At 43.5% G+C, this 25,650-nt stretch overlaps 1 protein-coding gene and 1 long non-coding RNA gene across 2 annotated transcripts in view; both read right to left on the bottom strand.

Moving 5' to 3' along the window:
• Positions 1-1,238: 1,238 nt before the first annotated feature.
• Positions 1,239-25,650, bottom strand: part of LOC309545446 (lysozyme g-like) — a 326,231-nt gene continuing 301,819 nt past the window's right edge. The window contains exon 6 of the mRNA XM_082244648.1: positions 1,239-1,457. Coding sequence (XP_082100774.1) covers positions 1,324-1,457 — 134 coding nt within the window. The 3' untranslated portion in view covers positions 1,239-1,323. The remainder of the gene's footprint in view (positions 1,458-25,650) is intronic.
• LOC309545449 lies at positions 23,072-25,245 on the bottom strand. Its single transcript, XR_014224893.1, has 3 exons — positions 25,180-25,245; positions 23,369-23,409; positions 23,072-23,128 (listed from the first exon to the last, which is right to left on the bottom strand). It is a non-coding gene; the product is annotated as an uncharacterized lncRNA (long non-coding RNA).

The following is a 25,650-nucleotide window of genomic DNA, read 5'->3' as shown; positions in this document are numbered from 1 at the left end:
CCTCTGCATTTTTTTTTTTTGCACTATAAACAAAAGAAGATTGACAATTCTGGAAAAAAAATAATTTTTACTTTCTGCTATAAAACATTCCTAATAAAAACAAAATAAAAATATTTTTTTTTTATCATTTTTGGCCAATATGCATTCTGCTACAATAAGTGTAAATTGATTGGCTTGCGCAAAAGTTATCATGTCTACAAACTAATGGAAAGATTTATGTCATTTTTATTTATTTATTTATTTTAATAGTAATGGCGGCGATCATTGATTTTTAGCGGGACTTCGACATTACGGTGGACAGTTCGGACACCTAACTGACATTTTTAAGGACCAGTGACATTACTGGTTAGTGTACTAATGACACTGGCAAGGAAGGAATTAATACCAGGGGCGATCAAAGGGTTAAATGTGTGCCAAGGGAATGCTTTCTAACTGTGTGGGGGATGGGCTTGCTGAATGAACACAGAGACCTGTGTTCCTAAACAGGAGGAACACAGGATCCCTGTGTTCATCACTGAGAGAACAGCGGTCTGCCATGTGTACATCGGCAGACCACCATTCTGTCTCCATGGGGAGTGATTGCAGGTGCCCGTCGGACATTGCATCCGCCGGACCCACTGATTGGCTCCCCTGCGGCTGGTCGCCAAGTGGTTAAAGAAGTTCTAACAGTTTTGGGTTCAGTTCATTTTGTAAACAATACACATTTTTATCTTTTATCTCTGCTTGCCAGGAAAAGAGCCCTTTTTGGTTTTGATTTTGGTGCTATTATTAAAAACAAGGTTTTGGTTAAATTTGGTTTACAAATATACTTAAAAGCCACACAATACTATTAAGGTGTCAGTGTAGGTCACTTTTTTTAAAAAAAAAACACCAACTTTAAGAAATATAAAGAAATTAATTACATTTCAGATATCATGTAAAGGATTGGCACTGGTATCAGGCCAATAAAGTTGAAAAGATACACTGGAGCATGGTGCAAATTGTAAAGCTGGAATCATTTCTGCTATACCAGAGAAAAAAAAAATATTATGCATTGTATGTCTTAGACAAGTGATGGTTCAGGCCAACATATCCTGATACCAGGAGAACTAAAAGAACGTGTGTATAAGATGTCCAGCGTTAACGTAGGACATAACCTACACATGACAGTGAACAATGCTTTATTAACCATATATATGTAGGATGAGAAGCTCACAGTGTGTAGGGATGAGAAGCTCGCAGTGTGCGGTTAAATCAGAGGAAAAAAGTTCAGTACATCAGAGGAGCCTGTACAACTGTGCAAGACTGAGCATGAAGTCTGGAAATCAGCTTTAAACCTCCGCTTTAATATCCATTACTTTTGAAGAACAGCGCTCGTGCAACAGTATCATTGCCATAATCCTTCCCAGTTGTGCGACGGACAACATAATTTAGGTCCCTCACATTTCCAGCTCTGGTATTGTATCCAGCAATAGCCCCTGCAAGAATTTTTCAACAGTTAGGTTATGCATACTGTTTTAGTGTAATGTATGTTCATTGCATACATTTAAAAAAGGGCTGGATTATTTTCTGGATGTCGTTCAACCCAGAAACCCAGTGTTCCAGATTTAGGAGTATGTAATGCAGAAAAAGGGCAGTAGTCAGTGCTGAGTTTAGGAGTACATGATACACACAGAGAGCATGGTCCAGGAGTACATAATCCACAAAATGCAAGGAACAGGAGTATATAATGTACAGAATGCAGGGGACAGGAGTATGTGATGTACAGAATGCAGGGGTCAGGAGTGGTGATGGGCTGAACACCCCCCTGTTCGGTTCGCACCAGAACACCGCAAACGGGGGAAAAGTTCTTTAGAACATTTCAACTCTATTGAAGTCTATGGGACTCAAACGTCAAAAATCAAAAGTCCTAATTTTAAAGGCTTAAATGCAAGTTATTGTACAAAAAAAGTGTATAGGGGTCCGGGTACTGACCTGGGAGATATGTACCAATGCAAAAAAAAGTTTTTTTAAAACAATGGTTTTTAAAGTGATTTTAAAGATGCTTAAAGTAAAAAAATAAAAATATAAAATCCCTTTAAATATTGTGCCTAGGGGGTCCCCTTAATGTGCCTGCAAAGTGGCGCATTTGTACGATGTATTGATCTTGCTACAGCAATACTGACATTTCTAAAGGACAAAATGTCACTTAAACTTGCTCGCAGCTGTACAGATAAAAAAAAGAAAAAAATGGCATAGGGTCCCCCCCCAGTCCCTTTGGGTCTGGTATGGATTTGGATGTGGTATGCCAAAATTATAAAAAAAAAAAAACTAGTCCTGCTGTTAAAAAATTTGATACAAATGTGAAATCGCATATACTTGTCATACAGGTGCAGAAAAATTGGGCCTTGGTTGTTGGTGGTGCCTGAACACAGCAACCCCTCGCAGTTACTCTTGCTGGGCGCAGGAACGGGCCTTGCTGTTAAAAATTAGATGCAAAATTGAAATTGCATGCACCTGTCCTACAAGTGCAGAAAAATTAGGCCTTGGGTGTTGGTGGTGCCCTAAACTAAAAACATTGTTGGAAGCTAACATTATGAAGATTAAGGAATAGGACAGGCAGCAGATGCAATCTTCAAGGGATGGCAGACCCCTAGCAAATTCAATCATTTACATCAGCATCAGGTGCTTGATAGCTGCTGTTGATCAAGGAGTGATTCATTTTAATAAAAAAGTCAGCTGGTCAACAGAGTCTGTGGACAGACGCACTCTTTTGGCCGTCACATAACCTCCAGCAGCACTGAATGTCCATTCGGAAAGCACGCTGGAAGCAGGACAGGCCAGTAGCTCCATTGCATATTGAGCAAGTTCTGGCCAGTGGTCCATCCTCAAAACCCAGTAATCCAGTGGATGCTTAGTTGGAAAGGTCTCTAAGTCTGCTCTTGCCCCTAGATAATCCTTTGGTTAAAGGCATCGATCAGCTGGCTGCATTCTCCACCTCTCCTCCTTTAGCTGAACGATGACTCAGAAACACATCCAGAGAACGTTAACCTCCCAGTGTCTGGAAAGGTGTTACACATATTTTTCTTCAAGGCATCCCCAAGATGTTTCATCCTCTGCTCCCTCTGTGAAGGCAGGATGAGCTCTGCAACTTTACCCTTATAACGTGGATCAAGAAGGGTTGCCAACTAGTAAAAATCCCTCTCCTTGATACCACGAATCCTCTGGTCCTTTCACAGGCTTTGCAGACTCAGGGAGCCCATGCAGATTAAGTTTGAGGAGGCCTGAGTTTCTGAGTCCTCTGGTCACTAAGGATGACATTGTCAGGAGCAACCTCTCCCCAGCCACATACAACTCCTTGATTTTCTGGGGAATGACAACCGTTCCTTGAAGACTGCTGTATGTTATCCTCTACATCCATGCTGCCACAATCCTCCTCCTCTTCCTCCTTTTGCTCCTGTGTGTTTTGTCGCCCCGCAGGAATGACATCTGCATAAAGGGGACCTTGTGAGGAAATCAAGTTCTCCTCTTCCTCCCCCTGTCTTGCCCTGTAAATGATTCCATGAAGCGTGTGCTCCAGCAGGAAGACTAGAGGAATAGTGTCACTGATGCATGCATTGTCGTGGCTCATCATCCTTGTGGCCTCCTCAAATGGTGACAGAACAGTGCATGCATCCTTTATCAGCAGCCACTGGTGTGGCGAAAAGAAGCCAAGCTCCCCTGAGCCTGTCCTTGTGCAATACTCACACAGGTACTCATTGATGGCCCTCTGCTGCATGTGCAGCCGCTGCAGCATTGCCAATGTTGAGTTCCACCTGGTGGACATGTCACAAATGAGGGGGTTTGTGGGCAGGTTGAATTCCCATTGAATGTAAGATAGTCGAGCACTGGCATTGTATGACCGCCGGAAATGGCCACAGACTTTTCTGGCCTGCCTCAGAAGATCTTGTAAGCCCGGGTACTTTTTCAAGAAACGCTGCACCACCAGATTCAGGACATGTGCCAAGCATGGAACATGTGTCAAGTGTCCCTGTCGGAGGGCAGAGTGAAGGTTGGTGCCATTGTCGCATACAACCATTCCTGGCTCAAGCTGCCGTGGTGTCAACCACCTCTCAGCCTGACCCTGCAGAATCTCTGGCCCTGTGTGGCTCCTGTCCCCTAGACAGAACAACTGAAGCACTGCATGGCATCTTTTAGCCTGACTGCTTGCGTAGCCCCTTAAACGCTGAGGGAGCACTGCTGGTTCTGAGTACAATTCAGCAGAAGAGGACATAGAGGAAGAAGAGGAGGAGGGGGTGGAGTAAACAGATGGGGCAGAATCAGCACTGGCATTTTGGAGGCATGGTGGCAGAACAAGCTCCAGCACTGAACCCTGTCCTGCATCCTTCCCAGCTGCAAGCAGAGTTACCCAGTGAGCTGTGAAAGAAATTATGTCCCTGCCCATGCCTGCTAGACCAACAGTCTGCAGTAATGTGAACCTTCCTGCTGACTGCTCTGTCTAAGGAGGCCAAAACACAATACCTTCCACATGATGGTAAAGAGATGGAATGGCCTTACGTGAAAAGAAATGTCTTTTTGGAACCTGCCACTGTGGTACAGCACATTCCGAAAATTCACGAAGGGGGCAGAGCCTACCAGATGAAAAGTCAGCAATTGCAGTGCTAGCAATTTGGCCAAGCTAGCATTTAAACGCTGAGCATGTGGATGGCTGGGACAGTATTCCTTTTTACGGTGCAGCAACTGGGGTAGCGAAATTTGCCTGCTGGTCAAATCAACAGGTGGTGTACTGCTAGCAGATTGGGTGCAAGTATCTGTGGCACTAATTGCTATACCATCATCCCTCTCAGTGCAGGTTTTTGAGAAGACATGAGGTATAGTAGGGTTAGAGATCTCAGATGAGGAGCAAGGTGAAGTATGCTTTTTTTTTCTGATGTTGGTCTTTCAGGTGCTGTTGCCAACGCACTGCATGGCAGGTAATCATATGTCTTGTCAAGCATGTGGGGCCCAAGTGGCTGGTGTTCTGGCCACGCTTGATCCGCTTCAGACACAGATTGCAAACAGCCAGGCTGCGGTTTACTGCGCACGTGTTGAAAAAAACCCACACCAATGAATTTTTGGAATTCAACGGGGAGGTAGCAGTGCCCTGCACCTGTGGAGCTATGTGGTTGGCCATTCACCACGATCTGTGATTGGCTGTGTCCAAGGGACACGGCCGACACAGATTTTCCCCGATGCGCGTGCGGGAGCGCGTGGGGAGTCTGTTACTGGGAGGCCGTTTAAAGACGGCCTCCCGGAAATTAGAGCTCGCGCTGTAGCCGTCTTTCGACTATAGTGCGGACGGGAACTGGTTAAAATTAGATGCGTGTTATACGCCGATAAATGCGGTAGTTGAATCTTAGTTTTTGCTGATTACACAAAAACAGGTAGGGCAATCACCTCACAGCAGGATATAGAAGCTTTACAAGATGACCTAGATAAAATAATGGCGTGGGCAACTACATGGCAAATGAGGTTTTACCACTTCTGGACCGGAAAGTTTTCCCCCTTAATGACCAGGCCATTTTTTGTGATTCGGCACTGCATTATTTTTACTGACAATTGCGTGGTCGGGCGATGCTGTACCCAAATAAAATCCATGTCCTTTTTTTTTCCCCACAAATAGAGCTTTCTTTTGGTGGTATTTGATCACCTGTGGGATTTCTTTTTTTTTTTTTTTTTTGCGCTATAAACCAAAAATGAGCAACAATTCTAAAAAAAAAAAAAAACAATATTTTTCACTTTCTGCTATATAACATTCCTGATAAAAAATTTAAAAATCAAATTTTTTTATAATTTTAGGCCAATACAGTATGTAATTTGCTACATATTTTTGGTAATACAAATCCTAATAAGAGTATATTGATTGGTTTGCGCAAAAGTTATCGCATCTACAAACTAGGGGAAAGATTTATGTCCTTTTTATTTATTTAATTTTTTTACTAGTAATGGCGGCAATCGGCAATTTTTAGCGGGGCTACGACATTGCAGCAGACAAATCGGACACCTAACTGACATTTTTGACACTGTAGAGGGGACCAGTGACATCACTACAGTAATCAGTGCTAAAAATATGCACTGTTACTGTACTAATGACACTGGCAGGAAAGGGGATAACACCAGGGGCGATCAAAGGGTTAAATGTGTCCCTAGGGGGTGCTTTCTAACTGTGGGGTGGGTAGGCTTACTGCATGAACACAGACCTGTGTTAATAAATAAGAGGAACACAGTGTTCGTAACTGACAGAACAGTGGTCTGCTGTGTTTACAAAGGCAGACCGTCGTTCTGTCTCAAATTAGCTTCCACTGTGGCAAATAGGCACGTGCGCGCGCCCCCCACGAAGCAACGCACAGGTACATCATTTCACGGGACAGAGCCGATCTGCTGCAGTATATGTACTGCTGGCGGTCGGCAAGTGGGTAATATTGAAAAATGTAAAGTAATACACTTGGAGGCTAAGAATAAAAAATGCAAGTTATTCGCTAGGGAGAGAAACTTGGGGGGAATATAGGATGGAGAAAGATCTGGGGGTCCTAGAAGACAGACTGGGCATAAGCATGCAATGTCAAGCTGCAGCAGAGCAAGCAGACTATTAGCATGCATTAAAAAGGGAATTTACTCCAGCGATAAAATGATAATCCTATCACTTAATAAAACTGTTCGGCCACATCTGGAGTATTTCGTCCAGTTCTGGTCACTAATCCTCTGGAAGGATGTACTGGAGCTGGAGAGAGTCCAGAGAAGGGCTACAAAATAAATATGGGGACTGGAGGACCTCAATTACAGATGTAGCACCCTACAGGTATGTGCTAGGTAAATGCATAGTGGGTCTTGTCTGCCTAACAGCAGGGCTATGATTTCTTTTTGGTAGGGTGTCATGGCTTCCAGATGTGTCTGCTGAGGGGGGAGTCTCCCCACTGGCTCTGTGAGAGGCTTCTCATAGGAAAGTGGAGGAAACCCAATCAGGGACACATTCAGGCTTGTAACTACCCCAGAAGGCAGATTCTGCCGCAGAGGATTCTGGAAGTGGGTATAAGTTTGAGAGAGGTGCGTGACTCAGCGTCTTTGGCGGGAGCAGAGTCCCAGGAGGTAGAGGACGGCTGTCTCTCCTCCTGTCAGAGGAAGCGGATGTCTCGGGTGCTGCCTGAGAATCCAGAGAGTGCTGAGTTCAGCTGAAGGGGATCCAGTGTGCCGAGAACCAGCGGAGAGCGAGAGAGGTCCGGTCCCAGGAAAGCCTACAAAGGTCGTGAGTACTGAGGATTGCCCCTGGGGGTCTGCCTAGTGTCAGTGGGGAACACTCCGGAGAAGGTTCTAGGATCCAAGTATCAGCAAGCTGTAAAGGGGGTACCTGGTCAGAGGACCCTGAAGTGATAGAGGGGGTACCTAGGTTGAGGACCCTGAAGTGTTAAAGGGGGCGCCTGCTGTTTGGGCCTTGAAGTGTTAGTGCACAGTGAGAGTGCATCAGTTGAGAGTTGCAGCCATACAGGAATCCACAGCAAGCTACCTCAAACCAGTGCAAGGTTGGAGGGAGTAGTCAGTGACTTTGCAGTGCAAGCAGTGTCAGACGTTCAATGTTCTACAGTCCTGGATCTTCTGGACTTAAAGTCGAGGTGCCAGCACCAGTTTCAGAGCTTCAGTGTGTTTAAAGCGTCAGTGAGCGTTGGCTAGCGTCGGCTGGCGTCAAGGCAGCGCTAACAGACAATTTTCTAGAAAAAGTCCCAAAATTGTACATAGTTGAGCCTAAGGATTATCCCACTCATTCCTTTCTCCCATCCCCTAAAATACAATAAAACAACCAAACAAAGATGCCGGAGTTGTTGATGTCTCAAATGCATTGAATTTGCTTTGCCACTCTGAAACTGTTACATGTTTGGTTGATGCCCATTTGCAAGATATATTGTATACTGCCCATCGTATTCCTTTGTCTGGTAAGGAGATTGGAGTGCTTCATGGTGGTGCGGTGTGCTTCACTTTACACAGAAGTTGGTGGAGGAATTGAATCTCTTCATTCACCCACATTTACATGTGTTAGCACTGCATATGGACTTAAATTAACTATATTGTTATTACAATTTATGCTGGCTGCATGGTGATTCATCTGTATTTAACATAGCGCAGATTGTTCCCTTTATATTAAGGAGATATTGTATGTTAGTGATTTACAAACACCTCAATTGTGATCCCAGCGTAGGAAGAAAACTATTCAGTCTCAGGCAGTGTAAGAGGACACGGGACAACACAATGATATTGGAGGAGAAGTGGTTTAACCTTAATCTGCACAGGGGTTTTACACTGTCAGGACAATAGGAATGTGGAACTTTCTTCCACAATCGGTGGTGTCAGCAGAAATAATTGATAGTTTTATAAGACTCTTGGACATACATCCTAGTGAACACAATATGCAGGGAAATGGGAGATGATTATCGACATGAACACACATACACCAAGAACACAGGTTGGACTGGATATACTAGTGTCTTTATTCAACCCTACCAATTATGAAACTATGAAACTCATGTTTGTATTTTTAAAATACCTAGAACCAAAAAAACAGCCAGCATTCCAAGGTGTAAAATATCTGTTTAGAATCACTGATTAATATATCTCACAGTCGTCTTGCTGTGCAGAATGTGAAACGAAGCTTGAAGTAAGTTTTAGAACCACTTGACGAATGGCCCATTGTAAAAATACGTCATTACTTTGACGTTAAATACCGGTGTTATGGCAGCAGCTAGCTGCCATAACCCTGGTATTTTCTTTTACTACGGCCGGTTCTCTCTCTGATAAAAGTGGTCCCGCGGGATCACATTTAGAAGCAGAGTGAGGGGGGATTGGTCCTGGTCATTCCCCGGCTTACCTGACCCATAGGTAAAGCATGGGAATTATCCGATGCGGCCGTCTGTTGAGTATCATCTCTATGCTCTTGGAGGACCGCAGCAACGTTTGACATCACTTCCAGTTCCCGGGTCATAATGAATAACTTTTTTTTTTAAAGCAAAAGTTACAGAAAAAACTTTTTTTTTCTTTTGCTTTTAAAGGTAAATAAAAGATTTGGGGTCTTTTTGACCCCAGATCTCTCAATAAACAGGACCTATCATCCTTATTTCTATTACAAGAGATGTTTACATTCCTTGAAATAGGAATAAAAGTGATAAACCAAAAAATAAAGGGACAGTGTAAAATAAAAAGTAAATAAATAAGAAAATGTTTTTTTTCTTTTAAAGCACCCCATTCCTCTGTGCTTGCGCACAGAAGCGATCACATATGTAAGTGATGCAAGCATATGCAAACGGTGTTAAAGCCACACGTGCGGTATCACCACCGAACATTAGAGTGAGAGCAATAATTCTAGCACAAGACCTCCTAGGTAAATCTAAACAGGTAACCTCTAAAAAAAAAAAAAGTAAAGTGTCGCCTATGGAGATTTTTAAGTACCATAGTTTGACGCCATTCCACGAGTGTGCACAATTTTAGAGAATGACAATGATAAATTGTGTTTGAAAAATTGCTGCGCAAATACTGTGTGACATAAAATATTACAATGATCGCCATTTTATTCTCTAGGGTCTTTGCAAAAAAAAAAAAAAAAAAAAAAAAAAAAAATAAATATATATATATATATATATATATATATATATATATATATATATATATATATATATATATATATATATATATATATATATATATATATATATATATATATATATATATATATATATATAATGTTTGGGGGTTCTAAGTAGTTTCTAGCTAAAAATACTGATTTAAACTTTTAAACAAAAAGTGCCAGAAAAGGCCTAGTAGGCAAGTGGTTTGGAAGGAGACGTGTGTTTTCTGGCTCAGCTGTTTACAATAAATGTATCTGATTATAGGGAATTTGGTAAAACCCTCTTTTATATAATAATTTTGAAATTATTTGCATAATTACTAAACATGTTATGACCTTCCACTTTCCGAACTCACATCTTTCTAGCTACAGAGGATCCATTTGCACATCATTGCTATGAAAGTGCCTTCTTCTTCCTCCTTCACTAATCCAGCCAAAGCAGGATTTTTTTTATTTTTATTTGAATAACTTCTCAACCTGCTCCTTTTACTTGTTTCTTTATAATAAAAAACAAAGTAGGTGGAGGCTGTCCGGATCAAGGCTGATTAGGGACTGCAATCCACCAAAAATTGGGATTTTCAAGGGTTGTTATATGTTTAAAAAGTACAACAATATATATGGAACAACACCATAGATAATAACAAATTTATTGAAAAACAAACAATCAAACATTTAAAATAGTAGCAAAGATGTTGTTACAGAGATTGGACAATAACAATCAGAACAATGATGTAGATCACATTTCCTACATGTTTCGCCGAGGTATAGTTCCTCATAAAGCGGCTTCTTCAGGGACCAGTTCTTTGTAATCCATCAACAGTTCATTATGTCCAAAAATATAACATCTGCTGGAGGATAAAATGTAGTGGCATCCCAGGGAGATCACAGCGCTTCCAGTGCTCGCCCGGCGAAAGCCAGATAGAAAAATCCAGTATTGCCGAGATACCCAAAGAAGGTGGTGGGCATACCAAAAAACCAAAGACCAAGGGAGGTCCAAAAGAGCGGGACTATATAGGCATGTGTGTGGTTGAAAGGATGCAGTCACAACACCACTATGTAAAAAACATATACAGCTTTATTTTAGTATTTAAAAAGACAAAAATAACATAACGCAATGACAAATATATATGTTAATATGGATCTGTGATAGCTATGAACTTGTGATGGATACAATATACCACAACAACGGATCTCAATGTATGTGCAGTCTGACGGTCCCCGGTAAGCCAACGCGTTTCGCAATTATAGCTTAGTCAGGGCACTACAAAGACCAGATAAGTGCTGCACTAAAGAAGTATGAAAAAGATATGCATTATAATCTCAATTTTGCATTTATACATCAAATATCACATTGGCATATAGCTTCATAATTGTGCTTACCTGAAACACTCACAGCGGAGAAAATATAGCAGGCAAAGGAAACCACACTCCTGTGCAGGCGTCGGGAGCCCCTTAAGTGGACCAATGTCAGTGGTGGGGAGTGAATATTACATAAGGGGTAAATCAACCCCCTCAAAAAACCCCCACAAGAAAGAGAATAATGTAAAAAATGATAATGAAGAAATATTAGAAGGGGGGGGGGGGGGGAAGGGCCAGGGCTAATTGTGTTACAGAGTAACAATCAGTATCTAAGTGTCGTCATAGGCAATGATGAATTAAGTCCTCATTGTCTGCATATGGGGAAGCATGAAAACCACCATAGATTCTGTGTATGGAAAAACAAATAAGTATATACAAATATATGGTAAGCATACTTCATAATGTATCGATAAAAGTGGAAAGTAAGAAGATTTTTCCACAGGTGTCCAACATTATAATAACAACATACCTCTCAACCCCATATCCTTGGAACTATAGGGACAAGAGTGCCTATTGTAGCATCACGGTGAAAAAGACTCATGCGACACAAAGCCCGGTAGAATAGCAACTATCCCCCACCTAAGGACAGATCCAAAAGAGCATATACAAATAAATATCTGAGGATGGCTTGCATAGAGGGAAAATCATTTCACCTCCCAGACAGTGGCGGCTGATGCTCAAAATTATTTTTTTTGGGGGGGGGGGGGGCGCAAACAGAAAAATGTAATAGGCATTGCTTTGTGGCAAAAAACGCTGTAAAACATTGCGTGACTTTGAGGTCACTAAAGTGTGAAAGGGGCCTTCAGTAATTAAGGCATTGCGTGCCCCCTTTCAATGCAGAGAGACCAGCGTGCCCCCTTTCAATGCACAGAGATCAGCGTGCCCCCTTTCAATGCACAGAGACCAGCGTGCCCCCTTTCAATGCACAGAGACCAGCGTGCCCCCTTTCAATGCACAGAGACCAGCGTGCCCCCTTTCAATGCACAGGGACCTGCGTGCCCCCTTTCAATGCACAGGGACCTGCGTGCCCCCTTTCAATGCAGAGATCACTGTGCCCCTATTCAATGCAGAGATGCCAGCGTGCCCCCTTTCAAACAGAGATACCAGCGTGCCCCCTTCAATGCAGAGATCATCGTGCCCCCTTTCAATGAAGGAGCACAAGGGGTACCTTTGGACAGCGGCATTGTCATTCTGGCGGGAGGAGCTTGTTAGATGTACTAGTATATTTACATACAATAACAAATTGAAGCCAAACTCCAGTCTACACTGCGGTTGCACAAGCAGTTACTGCAACATTTTTTTTCCCTTTTAAGATAAAGGTTTTACATAAATAAAAAAAAAGCTGATCATTGTAAGCACCTGTGCCAGGTTATAGTTTGTGCAGTGCAATGGGTGGGCAATGCAGACTAGTCGTGCCAGTCTATGATTCTATAAAACTGCCACGCTGTCAGTGTTTTGTACCTGCTCTGCTTATAACTCATAGCAGCACCGATGTCAGCAATGCAGCCCTCTGCTCCCATCTTATAAACCGACAATGACTTCTGCCCATCTACTCCAAGCAGATCACACCATACATACACCAATAAAAGGATAGCATGTCAGGTCCCCAAATTAAATACAAGTCCCTATAATAAAACCCTTTTTATGGCTCCCCAGATAGGGTTATCCTTAGCTGATCAGATAGAAAAGCTGCACTTCCAGCTTAGTCAGTTAGCCAATCACACAACAAGGAACCATTCCACCTGTCATGGGAAAAGTCAGCATAGCCCAGCCAGCCAATCCCCGACATGAATTGCTGCTCACCTGAGCTGCCCTGCAGTCTTTGGAGGAGAGTCAGTGCCAAAGTGATAAAGTGCTTGATCCCCATGGTGGCAGGCAGTGGGAGGGTTAATGAAAGTGATGAGCAGGTATGGGACAGTCCATGTATGTCACGACTTGAGCTGAGAAGTCATGGATGGAGGAGCTGTGTCCCCCCCCCCCTTTCCCTGGAGTCCGGAGCCAGCAGAGGTGTCAGCCAGACGCGATCCAGATTTGTAGAGGAAAGATCCTTCTCTTCCTGCAGGTGCTGCTGATCAGATGTGTGCACAAGAAGAAATCAGGCTGCAGCTTGTGTGCTCTTCTCCTTCCAGATCCCTTTGGAAGGAGAAGAGCACACAAGCTGCAGTCTGATTTCTTCTTGTGCACACATCTGATCAGCAGCACCTGCACGAAGAGAAGGAACTTTCCTCTACAAGTCTGGATCGGGATGTCTGGCTGACACCTCTGCTGGCTCAGGACTCCAGGGACAGGGGGGGGGGACACAGCTCCTCAGCTAAAGTCGTGACATACATGGCAGTGGCGGCCAGCGGCAGAGGAGACACACAGACACGAGGCAGCGGCTTCACTTACCTGCTCCTGGGAGACGTCTTGCGACCACCAACCACGCTGCTCCTCCTCGCTCTGACGGCGGGTGGGAACAGGGAAGGTGAGTGAGTCAGATTGACTGACGCACGCACCGCCCCCACAATGACGACAGACAGGAGTCCTGAATGATTGGTCCAGGCTGGAGTCTGGACCAATCACAGGACTAGAAGTGTAGAAGTGGGGAGTGTCGGGGCGCATTGAGCTGCGCCCCGATGACACCCAGGACGGCCGCCAATCGGCGCCTCTGCCTGGCAGCACGTGGGATGCCAAACCCCCCCCCCATAGACTGCAAATGGTCCGGCGCCCCTATTGGGCTTTAAAAGGTATTTTTTTTTCTTAAGATGCTGATTGGGGGGGGGGTGGCGCCTATAGACCGGCCACCACTGCTCCCAGAGGAAAATATGCATACCTTTCCGCACAGCGTCTCCAGAGTGTTCGGCCTCGCTCTTTCCGGTCATGTGACCGGCTTATATAGGACGCCACCTCTGCCTAATGGGCAAACCAACATCAGCTGCGGTAAGGACAATGGTGTCCACAGCCTGCGGCTCTAGGAGGAGCCCATATGTCACATATACGTCCAAAAGGCGGATGTGAGGTCAGCAGAGCAGCGGAAGTCCACAGGGAGCCGACAACAGAGAGGAGACTCTCTGCAGATACCGTAACCCCTTTGCCCCCTTGAGGGCGGAGGATGAACTTACCACCGAACGCCTGCCAGGAGTTAGAATAATCCCATGCCTGCTAATTCAAGTCTACATAAAGTACCTATAAATGTGGATATATTACATCATCATTACAGCATATATTACAGCATGAGTCAGTGTGAATGGTAGAAGGAACTTGTCCATAAGAATTTATATACAGAAACAATTTAATTAATTAACATTTAAATTATCAATATGGTATAATTTTTTGGTAATGAATGGGAGGGATATATGCTTAAGATACAAAAAGAATGCTCAGACACGTTGGGGAATGATCTGGAGACAGAGGTGGAGACATCCACCTCTGTCTCCAGGTCATTCCCCAGAGAGGAGACATTCAGAAACTACAGAGGGCCTTTGAACACAAAGCCAGCCTATTTTGGCACATCAAATATTTCAAAAAATATATTGAGGAGGGGCTGAACCCGAAAGGTTTGAGGGTTCAGGTCTTCCCCAATATCTGGGAAACTAGCCTAGAGTTTAAGAGTCAATGGGAGGCTAATTTGAAGACATGTTCTAACACTATGATGAAATTATTGATGGACTACTATAGACAAAAGGTTGAATCAATTGACAAAGAAATTAATGTGATGAAAGTTGAATATGGTCAGATATTCACCAAAAACTCTTTCAAAGAGAGGGAAGTAGAATTGAGAGAATATATAGATAAATATACCAGAGATCTCATTCACAGAAAAGAACAAAAGTTTTCGAGAGATAAGCTAGCATTTGGAGGAGGATATGCATATATGTGGCCTCAAAATTCTAACAATAGGAAATTATGGAGAAATATTAAAAATCCAAATAAGAGAAATATACCTAATAGGGACTTTGACATTGAATAAGATTCTACTCTATCTCAAACTTCTCTTCCCTCTCGTTTTTCCGAGATGAATCATTCTAGGAATAGATCATCTAGGAAAAGGAATAAGACTGCAGACTATCGTGGAAATTCGGACAAAAAAAGAATAGTGGAGGGCACCACTTTTAGTCACACCATGCACAACAATGGTGAAGGTACCAATCACTTAACCAATGGCACAGGCATGGCCCAAGGGCCCCAACTTTCCTGTATGAAGATAAGTAACACTGAAACCCAAAAAGATAAGCACTTCAATTGACGCACATATCAATCGCACACAACAGGCTCTCATTACCACCTATACAGGTGGTTCACGTATCACTTATGCACCAGACACAGATGTACTCACGATTATTAATTTATCGTCATATAAACTATCCCCTCAAGAAGAGGATCTCCTCAAAAAAGGTCTTCGTTTTTGTCCGGACTATAAATCTACTCACTTTGACACTGTAAAAGATCTTAATTTATTTGCACGGAGACTAACCTACAAATATATTTTTGATAAACAGCGCCTAAAAGCGAGGAAGGATAGAGAGATGTCCGAAATGTGGAAGGACTTTACGGTCTGTGACTTCCGGGCCCTAAAGGACCTTATTCAGCTCCTAGATGAGAATGAAGATTTTGAGGAGAATCCCACATCTGATAATGAACCTACTGCTAATGATACATATGATGTCCCCTGAGTCTGTTGTTCAGCACGGGATATCATACGTATCTGATAGTATTCCATCAGTCAAAAAGAAATCTACAAAATTCCCTCCCCTTCAAACCAATCCCAACATTTGGGCTTTTGTTAACCAAACTACAGCAGATATCAATCGGCTGGTCATTAAACAAAAAAATACTAACTTATCTCCCCCCCTCAAGCAGGCTATTACATCTCTAAGCAAAAATCAGAATATCGTATAAACTAAGCATTTACAATATAGAAACATGTGCTGGAATATTTAAAAAAATCGAGAATGGTATAGACCCATTGGGGAGGATCAGATATTAATAGCCCAAAATAAATATACAACAATAATTAACAAGGCATACTCGCAAGGCATTATAGATAAAAATACTTATGAATACATCAAAATTGATCAACCCAACACCCCGATGTTTTATGCATTACCAAAAACGCATAAAAATCGGGAGGATCCTCCCGGTCACCCGATAATATTGGACGTTGGATCATACACTGAGTCTGCAAGTAGACTCATTGATGAGTATCTACGCCCTCAGGTAGTTAGTCTACCATCTTACATTCAGGACACTCCCAATCTTTTACGAACATTATACGATAAAGTGATGCCTGCGGGAAGTGTATTGATTGCTCTGGATATAGAGGCATTATATTCCTCTATACCTCATGATCTGGGACTTGAGACCATCCGAATGTATTTACGCGAGAGAGGCCCCATGTTTGAGGCATACAATCATTTTGTTATTGAGATTTTATCTCATATTTTGAAATACAATATCTTCACATTTGATAGCTCCCACCTCCTCCAGGTGCAGGGTGTAGCCATGGGCACCTGTTGTGCCCCTGTCTATGCTAATCTGCACCTGGGGAGGTGGGAGCGCAAGTTATTTTCTAGAGAGGATCTCTCAATGTACCTGGACCACATTATCTCTTGGTCCAGGTACATTGATGACGTCATCATTATCTGGGATGCAAGTATTGATCTTTTTCAGGAATTTTTCCAATGTCTACAAGAAAATATGTTCAATCTGAAATTCACAATGTCCTGGAGTAAAGAACAAATTGACTTTCTTGACATCACCTTGTACATACAGGGTGATGGAAGGATAGGAACTACCCTTTTTAGGAAACCTACGGCAGGAAACACAATACTGCACTCAGCTAGCGCCCACCCTAGAAATTTGGTAAATAGTATACCATACTCACAATATCTCCAACTTAGGAGAAATTGCTCAGAGGATGCCCTTTTTATATAGGAATCATATAAACTTAGAACTAGACTCATGCAAAGAGGATACACAAAGTCAATATTACGCAAAGCATATAATAAAGCTATAAGAAAAACGCGCTATGAATTACTCTTTGACAAGAACGAGAAGGAGGGAGATGAGAGAACGAGGTTTATCACAGGACAGATAAATACACCAATTGGGGGTCATGTAGGCCTTAATCATAGGTTTGATGACTCAGTGATTAAATTCACAGTCTTGGAAGTGATACATCAGGATTCGAGGAGGGGTAATGTTGACAAAAAAGTGTTATGTAAGGAGGCTAAGTGGATTTTTGATTTAAGGGCCACTCAGACTCCAGGCCTCAACGATGTTCTGAGCTACAAGTCATTCCTATAGTCCCCAATAGAGGGCGCTGTGGGAATGTAGCACATATATGTCTATTGTTTCTGTATATAATTTCTTATGGATAAGTTCCTTCTCCCATTCACACTGACTCATGCTGTAATATATGCTGTAATGATGATGTAATATATCCACATTTATAGGTACTTTATGTAGACTTGAATTAGCAGGCACGGGATTATTCTAACTCCTGGCAGGTGTTCGGTGATAAGTTCATCCTCCTCCCTCTAGGCGGCGGACGGGTTGCGGTATCTGCAGAGAGTCTCCTCTCTGTTGTCGACTCCCCGTGGACTTCTGCCGACGTCACTTCCGCCTTCGGATGGATGTGATATATGGGTTCCTCCTACAGCTGCAGGCTGTGGACACCATTGTCCTTACCGAAGCGGATGTTGGTTTGCCCATTAGGCAGAGGTGGCGTCCTATATAAGCCGGTCACATGACCGGAAAGAGGGAGGCAGAACACTCTGGAGACGCTGTGCGGCAAGGTATGCATATTTTCGTCTGGGAGGTGAAATGACATATTTCCTACACCACTTAATTATGTAGACTCTGTCTGAGTCTCTTTATAATTTATTATCATATACCTTTTACCTCTATCAGCTTATATCATTGTTTATCTGCCACCTGGCTCCGTACTCGCCCGGGAGACTGCCATTTGGCATCGTGACTTCATGTATCGATGATGTGGGCCCCTTGGTGGGTATGGCCTTACTAAATTCATGGGGTATTATGACACAGTTTAGGAATTTCCCAGAATCCCTGTATAGTTCTTGTATGCTCTTTAGCGATGTACTAATAGTTTGTATGTATGCTTTTGGCATTTATGTATTATTTCATTGTGTTCTGTTGTTTTTAGTATATTATTGCTGTGTTTCATATTTTCTATATAGATCACACCCCTCACGAATACTATTCCTGAAGAAACGGGCATCCAGCGAAACATGTAGAGTGTAAGATGTGAGATTGGAATTATACTGATTGAGACCCCCCAGGTTGGAGGATACCCCATTCACTATCCAATCTCTATGCCCTTGTTATGCCCTTGTGGGCTATGTTCTTGACTTACTTTCCTATTGTGTGTCCCCCATGTACATGGGTGAATTTTAACTTGAAATTGCTATAATAAACTTTAGTATATATATATATTTTTAAAATATTTGTACTGTGTAGTTCATACTGTACCATGAAAGTCCTAAGTGCCTCAATCCCATGTTCTGTTTTATATTGGATATTATAGGACGTAGATACAATCACTCATTCTATGCATGTAGCACACATCTCATACATTTTCAGGAAAAGCTTTCTAGCTTCTTCTAAGGTCTAAGGTGTGTAATGATACACAAAAGGTTTAGCAAGTTGTTAAGACAAAATCTGTACAGACAACAACTTCTGAAAAAAATCAGTCAGACAAGGGGTAGAGAAGTGGGCTGTGGAATGTGGAGGAGGGAGAAAAGTCCCAGAGTTGAGAATAGTCATAGGACTACAGTATTTGATAGTGATTTAAAAAACCGAGGTCCACATTCAGTCTGTTATTGCATGTGTCAAACAGAATCATTATTCATAGTTTAAAGATTTTGCTTTTCTGCGTATTCTTTAAATTCCCTTTAACCGCTTCCCGCCTGGCCTATAGTAGAATGAGGGCAGAGTGGGAGAACTCCCATCCTGGGTGGACATCCTATGGCCTCCTCCCAGACTTACCACATATGCGTTTTTGCTTTATTTTTGCTATACTTCTGGTGCATTTTTTCACCTGTGAAAAAAGAACGTGACTCCAAAAAAACGCAACAGCGGGTGCATTTTTGATGTGTTTTCCATTTATTTCGATAGGGAGGTGTGTTTTTAGTGTTTTTTTTTTGGTTTTTCTTTTTTACTGCACCAAGCATGCACCAAAAATGTAGCAAGCAGGACTTTAAAAAAAACAATGGACCTGCAACTGACCAGTGTGAAGAGTTTCATAGGATTTAATGGTCATGTGTTTTTCTTCAGCTTTTTTGAGGCACAAATAGAAGAAAAAAATGATTGTATGAAAGCAGCCTAACCCTTTGCATTGCTGTGCACACCAACTGTTCAGTCCTGAGCAGGGGAGGGCTGGCAGCCTTAAGCCTGGGGGGCAAGTCAGGTCAAGTGGCCCGTTGAACTACCGAATCAACTCACCATCCATGCCCAGCTTTTTAGTGGGACTGCGACATCGCGACGGACAAATCTGACACAAAGTGACACTTTTTGGGGACCAGTGACACTAATACAGTGATCAGTGCTAAAAAATACACTGCTACTGTATAAATGACAATGGCAGGAAAGGGGTTAACACTAGGGGTGATCAAGGGGTTAAGTTTGCTCCTAGGGAATGCTTTCTTACTGTGTGGGGGATGGATGTACTAGAGAAAATAAAAAGATCTGTGTTTCAGCTCAGCTGAAACACAGATCTCCATCTTCCTGTGACAGAACAGCCGTCTGCCTTGTTTACAAAGGCAGACCGCCGTTCTGTCATTCTCCTGCATGATCGCAGGTGACCTGCTGATTGGCTCCCGCTGTGTCGCGTCCCCTAGAACCCGTGCACAAAATCACGCATCGGTATGTGATTTTGCACAGCCAGGCCGCCCTGCCACACTATATATGCGGTGGGCCGTCTGGAAGTGGTTAAGCTGGATGAATGGGTCCTGTAGTCCTGCACTAGTTGGGGGATCGGGGGTGGGTGACACATGCTGAGCTCTGAGGGGCTTATGCTGGGACCTGTAGTCCTTCACTTTTGGGGGGATTACATCCCCAAAAGCAAAGGACTGCAAGTCCCAGCATGAACCCTGGCTGAGATCTACACATGTGACCTCCTCCTTTGCGGCCAGCTTATGCTCCCATGACACAAGGGGGAGCCCTAGGGGACCTCAGGGACCCAATACCTTTAAAGAGGTTGTAAACCCATGAAACTATTTTTTTTTTTTTTTGCTGCAACCTGAAAGAGAAACCCATGATGAGCTAGTATGCATCGCATACTAGCTCATTATGAAATACTTACCTTAGAACGAGCCCCCGCCATGCCGCCCGCTTACCTGTATGACGGGCGACATGTCCAGTCACCCGTCTTCCGGGATTGCGGCATCCGGCCATCTGATTGGCCAGAGCCGCGGGAGCCGACGGTCACGGCACTGGACTCTGAAGGAACGGCACCAGCGGCCGTTCCTTCAGAGCGCATGCGCCAGTGACGTCACTGGCTGCATGTCAGGTAAATATCTCTTTAAAGAGGAAGTAAACCCTCCTCTGACACTTTTACCTATAGGTAAGCCTTTATTAAGGCTTACCTATAGGTACTGTAAATATCTCCTAAAAATGCACCGTTTAGGAGATATTTACCTTACATGCAGCCAGTGACGTTACTGGCGCATGCGCTCTGAAGGACCGGCCGCTAGTGCCATTTCTTCAGAGTCCGGTGACGTCACCGCGGCTCCGGCCAATCAGATGGCCGGATGCCGCGATCCTGGAAGACAGGCGACTGGACATGTCGCCCGTCATCCAGCTAAGTGGGCGGCACGGCGGGGGCTCATTCTAAGGTAAGTATTTCATAATGAGCTAGTATGCGATGCATTCTAGCTCATTATGTCTCTCTTGCAGGGTCAAAAAGAAATAAAAAAAAAAAAGGGTTTACAACCTCTTTAACTGGACTGTATACAGCCTGTATATTGATGTATAGCTGCTCCTGGCTCTAAATACTTGTCTCATACCTGTATAATACAGGTATGAGACAGGTATATAGTGGCAGGAACAGCTATACATCAATATACAGGCTGTATACAGTGCCAGGGGGAAAGTACAGGGAAAAAATGTCCACATGTCACTTTTTTTTTTTTGTCACTCACTGGCTGCCGCTGCTCTTCTCCGAGTCCCGACCACCTCACAGACACCGCACCGCAGCAGGTAACTTCACTAGAATCAATCTGGATTGCCGCTGACCCGCTGTTGCCCGTTGCAGACTTGCATTTTCCTAGGCCAGGCCAGCCACCTCTTCTGCATCGGCCCCACGTTGATGGGATGGAGGGAGGAGCCGAAGGTGGGAGGGGCCGGGCGGCTGGGGCCAGTGATCGGCGCGGAGGACGGCCGACGGCGCTTTGCATGATGGGTCTCCTCTCTGCTCTGGAGACCGCTACGTCACTGGTTGCTAGACGCTAAGCGGCCGGTGATCTAGCAACCAGGTCTCCAGGGCAGGGCCAGGGCAGGAAGTGACAGCGTGTCTGTGACTGTGACTCACTGACTAGCGGCATACCGTACCGACGGACGGCGGGACTGACCCCAAACTGAGCGGCCTTTTCTGAGGGGGATTAGACCGGCCCGGGGGGAAATTGCCACCTTGCCCCCCGGGCCAGCCCGCCTCTGGTCCTGAGCAGTATGTAGGGACCCCCATGGGATAGTACAATGTCCTGCCTCTGCTTTGTTTCCTCCCCACTTTTCTATTTTGCAGGTTTTCCCTGGAAGCTTCTTGTTATCCCCGGGGGAAATCTCCCCCAGCAACAAACTGCCTATTGGGCTATTTTGACAGTATCCTGTTCACACCCTTTTTCTCCCTATCTTCAGCCATAATCCCAGTAAACCACTTGCAAATCGCGAAAGTATATATATGTTTTGCGGTCGGCAAGTGGTTAAGCTGCGCAGGAGGCTGTTTACTGTCAGGGCGATAAGAATGTGGAACTCTCTTCCACAATCAGTGGTGTTGGCAGAAAGTATTGATAGTATTAAAAGACTCTTGGACATGCATCTTAGTGAACACAATATACTGGGATATGGAAAATGATTATTGACATGAACTGAACACACATACACCAATTTCACAGGTTGGACTGGATGGACTAGTGTCTTTATGCAACCTTATAAACTATGAAACTCATGTTTGTATTCTTAACATACCTAGAAGAAAGAAAAACATGAATGCAGCCAAAATTCTAAGACCTGGTATAAAATATCTGTTTAGAATCGCTGGTAATTATATCTCAGTTGTCCTACTATGCAGAATGTGGAACAAAGCTTGATGTAAGTTTTATAGCTGTTTAAGGCTCGGTTCACACTGCTGAGACTGCAAAGTGAGACTTTTTTCTGACTTCATCCGACTTGGATGCTATTTAGGGGCCTGTACAAGGGCTGAAATCGCACCCAAATCAGATCAAAGTAGTGCAGGAACCTTTTCTAAAATCAAAGCGACTTGTGTAGCATCAGTTAGGACAGCTCTCATAGGGAAACATTTATTTTGACATGTCATCCGGCTTAGGGTCTCACCAGTAGGGATGAGCTTCGAGTTTGAGTCGAGGCTACGTTGGACTCGAACATCGGTCGTTCGATCATTCGTCGAATGACGAAAAAATGTGCTTCTTCGCGGGGAATTCGAGTTTCCCATAATGCACTGCACGCGCCGCGCATTATGTGAATGGCCAAAGCATGCACCCTGACCTCATGCTTTGGCCAATCAAATGATCTCTGCCATGATTGGACTAAAGGTAGGCTTGCCTTTAGCCAATCATGGCTCAGGGGCCAAGTACACACCCCACACTACATAAAGGCTGCTCGCGCAGTCACAGTGTGTAGTGTCATTGTGCGGGCGATCAGAAAGGGACAGGCACGCGATTCAGGCAGGGAGAGAGTCGTTTTTTTTTTAGTCAGACAGTGCAGAGAGACATTACTAGCAGTGTAAGGAGGAGAGGTTCCTGTGTGAGGTAGGGATAGATTGATTTCTTTACATCACATCAGACAGTATAGCGCCAGTTAGTGAGTAGCAGTGTAGGGAGGGCCTAGGTTCCTGTGTGAGGTAGGGATAGATTGATTTCTTTACAACAAATACCAGTACCAGTATTGTTCATCGGTCAGTTTCTGCAGCATTCTAAAATCTTTATAGAACTGTAGGAATAGAGATCACTACAGATATCAGCCACAGTAACCTTTGCTCAGTTGTGTTTTTTTCCATGGGGGTCACATACCTGTGGAATAGAGATCACTACAGATATCAGCCACAGTAACCTTTGTTCAGTTGTGTTTTTTTTCAATAGGGGTCACATACCTGTGGGAATAGAGATCACTACAGATATCAGCCACAGTAACCTTTGATCAGTTGTGTTTTTCTCTATAGGGGTCACATACCTGTGTGAATAGAGATCACTACAGATATCAGCCACAGTAACCTTTGCTCAGTTGTGTTTTTCTCTATAGGGGCCACATACCTGTGGAATAGAGATCACTACAGATATCAGCCACAGTAACCTTTTCTCAGTTGTGTTTTTTTCTATAGGGGTCACATAACTGTGGAAATAGAGATCACTACAGATATCAGCCACAGTAACCTTTTCTTAGTTGTGTTTTTTTCTATAGGGGTCACGTACCTGTGGGAGAGAAGATCACTACAGATATCAGCCACAGTAACCTTTGCTCAGTTGTCGTTTTTACTATAAGGGTCATATACCTGTGGGAATAGAGATCACTACAGATATCAGCCACAGTAACCTTTGCTCAGTTGTGTTTTTTTCTATAAGGGTCACATACCTGTGGGAATAGGGATCACTACAGATATCAGCCACAGTAACCTTTGGTCAGTTGTGTTTTTTTTCTATAGGGGTCACATACCTGTGTGAATAGAGATCACTACAGATATCAACCATAGTAACCTTTGCTCAGTTGTGTTTTTTTTTTCTATAGGGGGTCACATACCTGTGGGAATAGAGATCACTACTACAGATATCAGCCACAGTAACCTTTGCTCAGTTGTGTTTTTTTTCTATAGTGGTCACATACCTGTAGGAATAGAGATTATTACAGATTTCAGCCACAGTATCCTTTGCTCAGTTGTGTTTTTTTCTATAGGGGTCACATGCCTGTGTGGATAGAGATCACTACAGATATCAGCCACAGTATCCTTTGCTCAGTTGTTTTTTTTCTATAGGGGTCTCATACCTGTGGGAATAGAGATCACTACAGATATCAGTCACAGTAACCTTTGCTCAGTTGTGGTTTTTACTATAGGGGTCACATACCTGTGGGAATAAAGATCACTCTAGATATCAGCCACAGTAACCTTTGCTCAATTGTGTTTTTTTTCTATAGGGGTCACATACCTGTGTAAATAGAGATCACTACAGATATCAGCCACAGTAACCTTTGCTCAGTTGCGTATTTTACAATAAGGGTCACATACCTGTGTGAATAGAGATCACTACAGATATCAGCCACAGTAACCTTTGCTCAGTTGTTTTTTTTCTATAGGGGTCACATACCTGTGGGAATAGAGATCACTACAGATATCAGCCACAGTAACCTTTGCAAAGTTGTGGTCTTTTCTATAGGGGTCACATACCTGTTTGAATAGAGATCTCTACAGATATCAGCCACAGTAACCTTTGCTCAGTTGTGGGTTTTTCTATAGGGGTCACATACCTGTGGGAATAGAGATCACTACAGATATCAGCCACAGTAACCTTTGCTCAGTTGTGTATTTTACTATAGGGGTCACATACCTGTGGGAATAGAGATCACTACAGATATCAGCCACAGTAACCTTTGCAAAGTTGTGGTCTTTTCTATAGGGGTCACATACCTGTTTGAATAGAGATCTCTACAGATATCAGCCACAGTAACCCTTGCTCAGTTGTGTTTTTTTCTATAGGGTTCACATACCTGTGGGAATAGAGATCACTACAGATATCAGCCACAGTAACCTTTGCTCAGTTGTGTATTTTACTATAGGGGTCACATGCCTGTGGGGATAGAGATTACTACAGATATCAGCTACAGTAACTTTTGCTTAGTTGTGTTTTTTTCTATAGGGGGTCATATTCTTGTGGGAATAGAGATCACTACAGATGTCAGCCACAGTAACCTTTGCTCAGCTGTGTTTTTTTCCCTATAGGGGTCACATACCTATGTGAATAGAGATCACTACAGATATCAGCCACAGCAACCTTTGCTCAGTTATGGATTTATCTATAGGGATCACAGATCATCCATCTATAGTATTATAGATTACATCAGATAATAATGAGAGCATTGATAATCGTTCACTTGTGTACATCTACTGTATAACCACCACAGCTCATCTATAGGGCTATCAATTACATCATATCAGGTCATTGAGTATCTATTGGTCAGTTGTGTATACCCTATATTGATCTGTATCAACATAATGTCTGAAAGGCCGACAAGGAGAGGCCGACGCTCACAGGCCATGAAAAGAGGGAAAGCAGCCTCTGTGTCAATTGTGAAAAGTGGTGGTCACAATCGACTTAGTGCATCCTCTGCAGGGGGGGCACGCCTGTTCTTTATTTCGGGTGCTGCCCGTGCTATTCATCCACAAGATGTGGAAGAGTTGGTGGAGTGGATAAATAAGCCATCCTCATCCTCCTCTTCTTCTGACACCCACGCTCCCAGTAGTT

This window comes from Pelophylax lessonae (genome assembly GCF_965119305.1).
Source record: "Pelophylax lessonae genome assembly, chromosome: 2".
NCBI lineage: Eukaryota > Metazoa > Chordata > Amphibia > Anura > Ranidae > Pelophylax > Pelophylax lessonae.
Note: the sequence above shows the minus strand (reverse complement) of the source record. Positions and strands in the feature narration are given on the sequence as shown.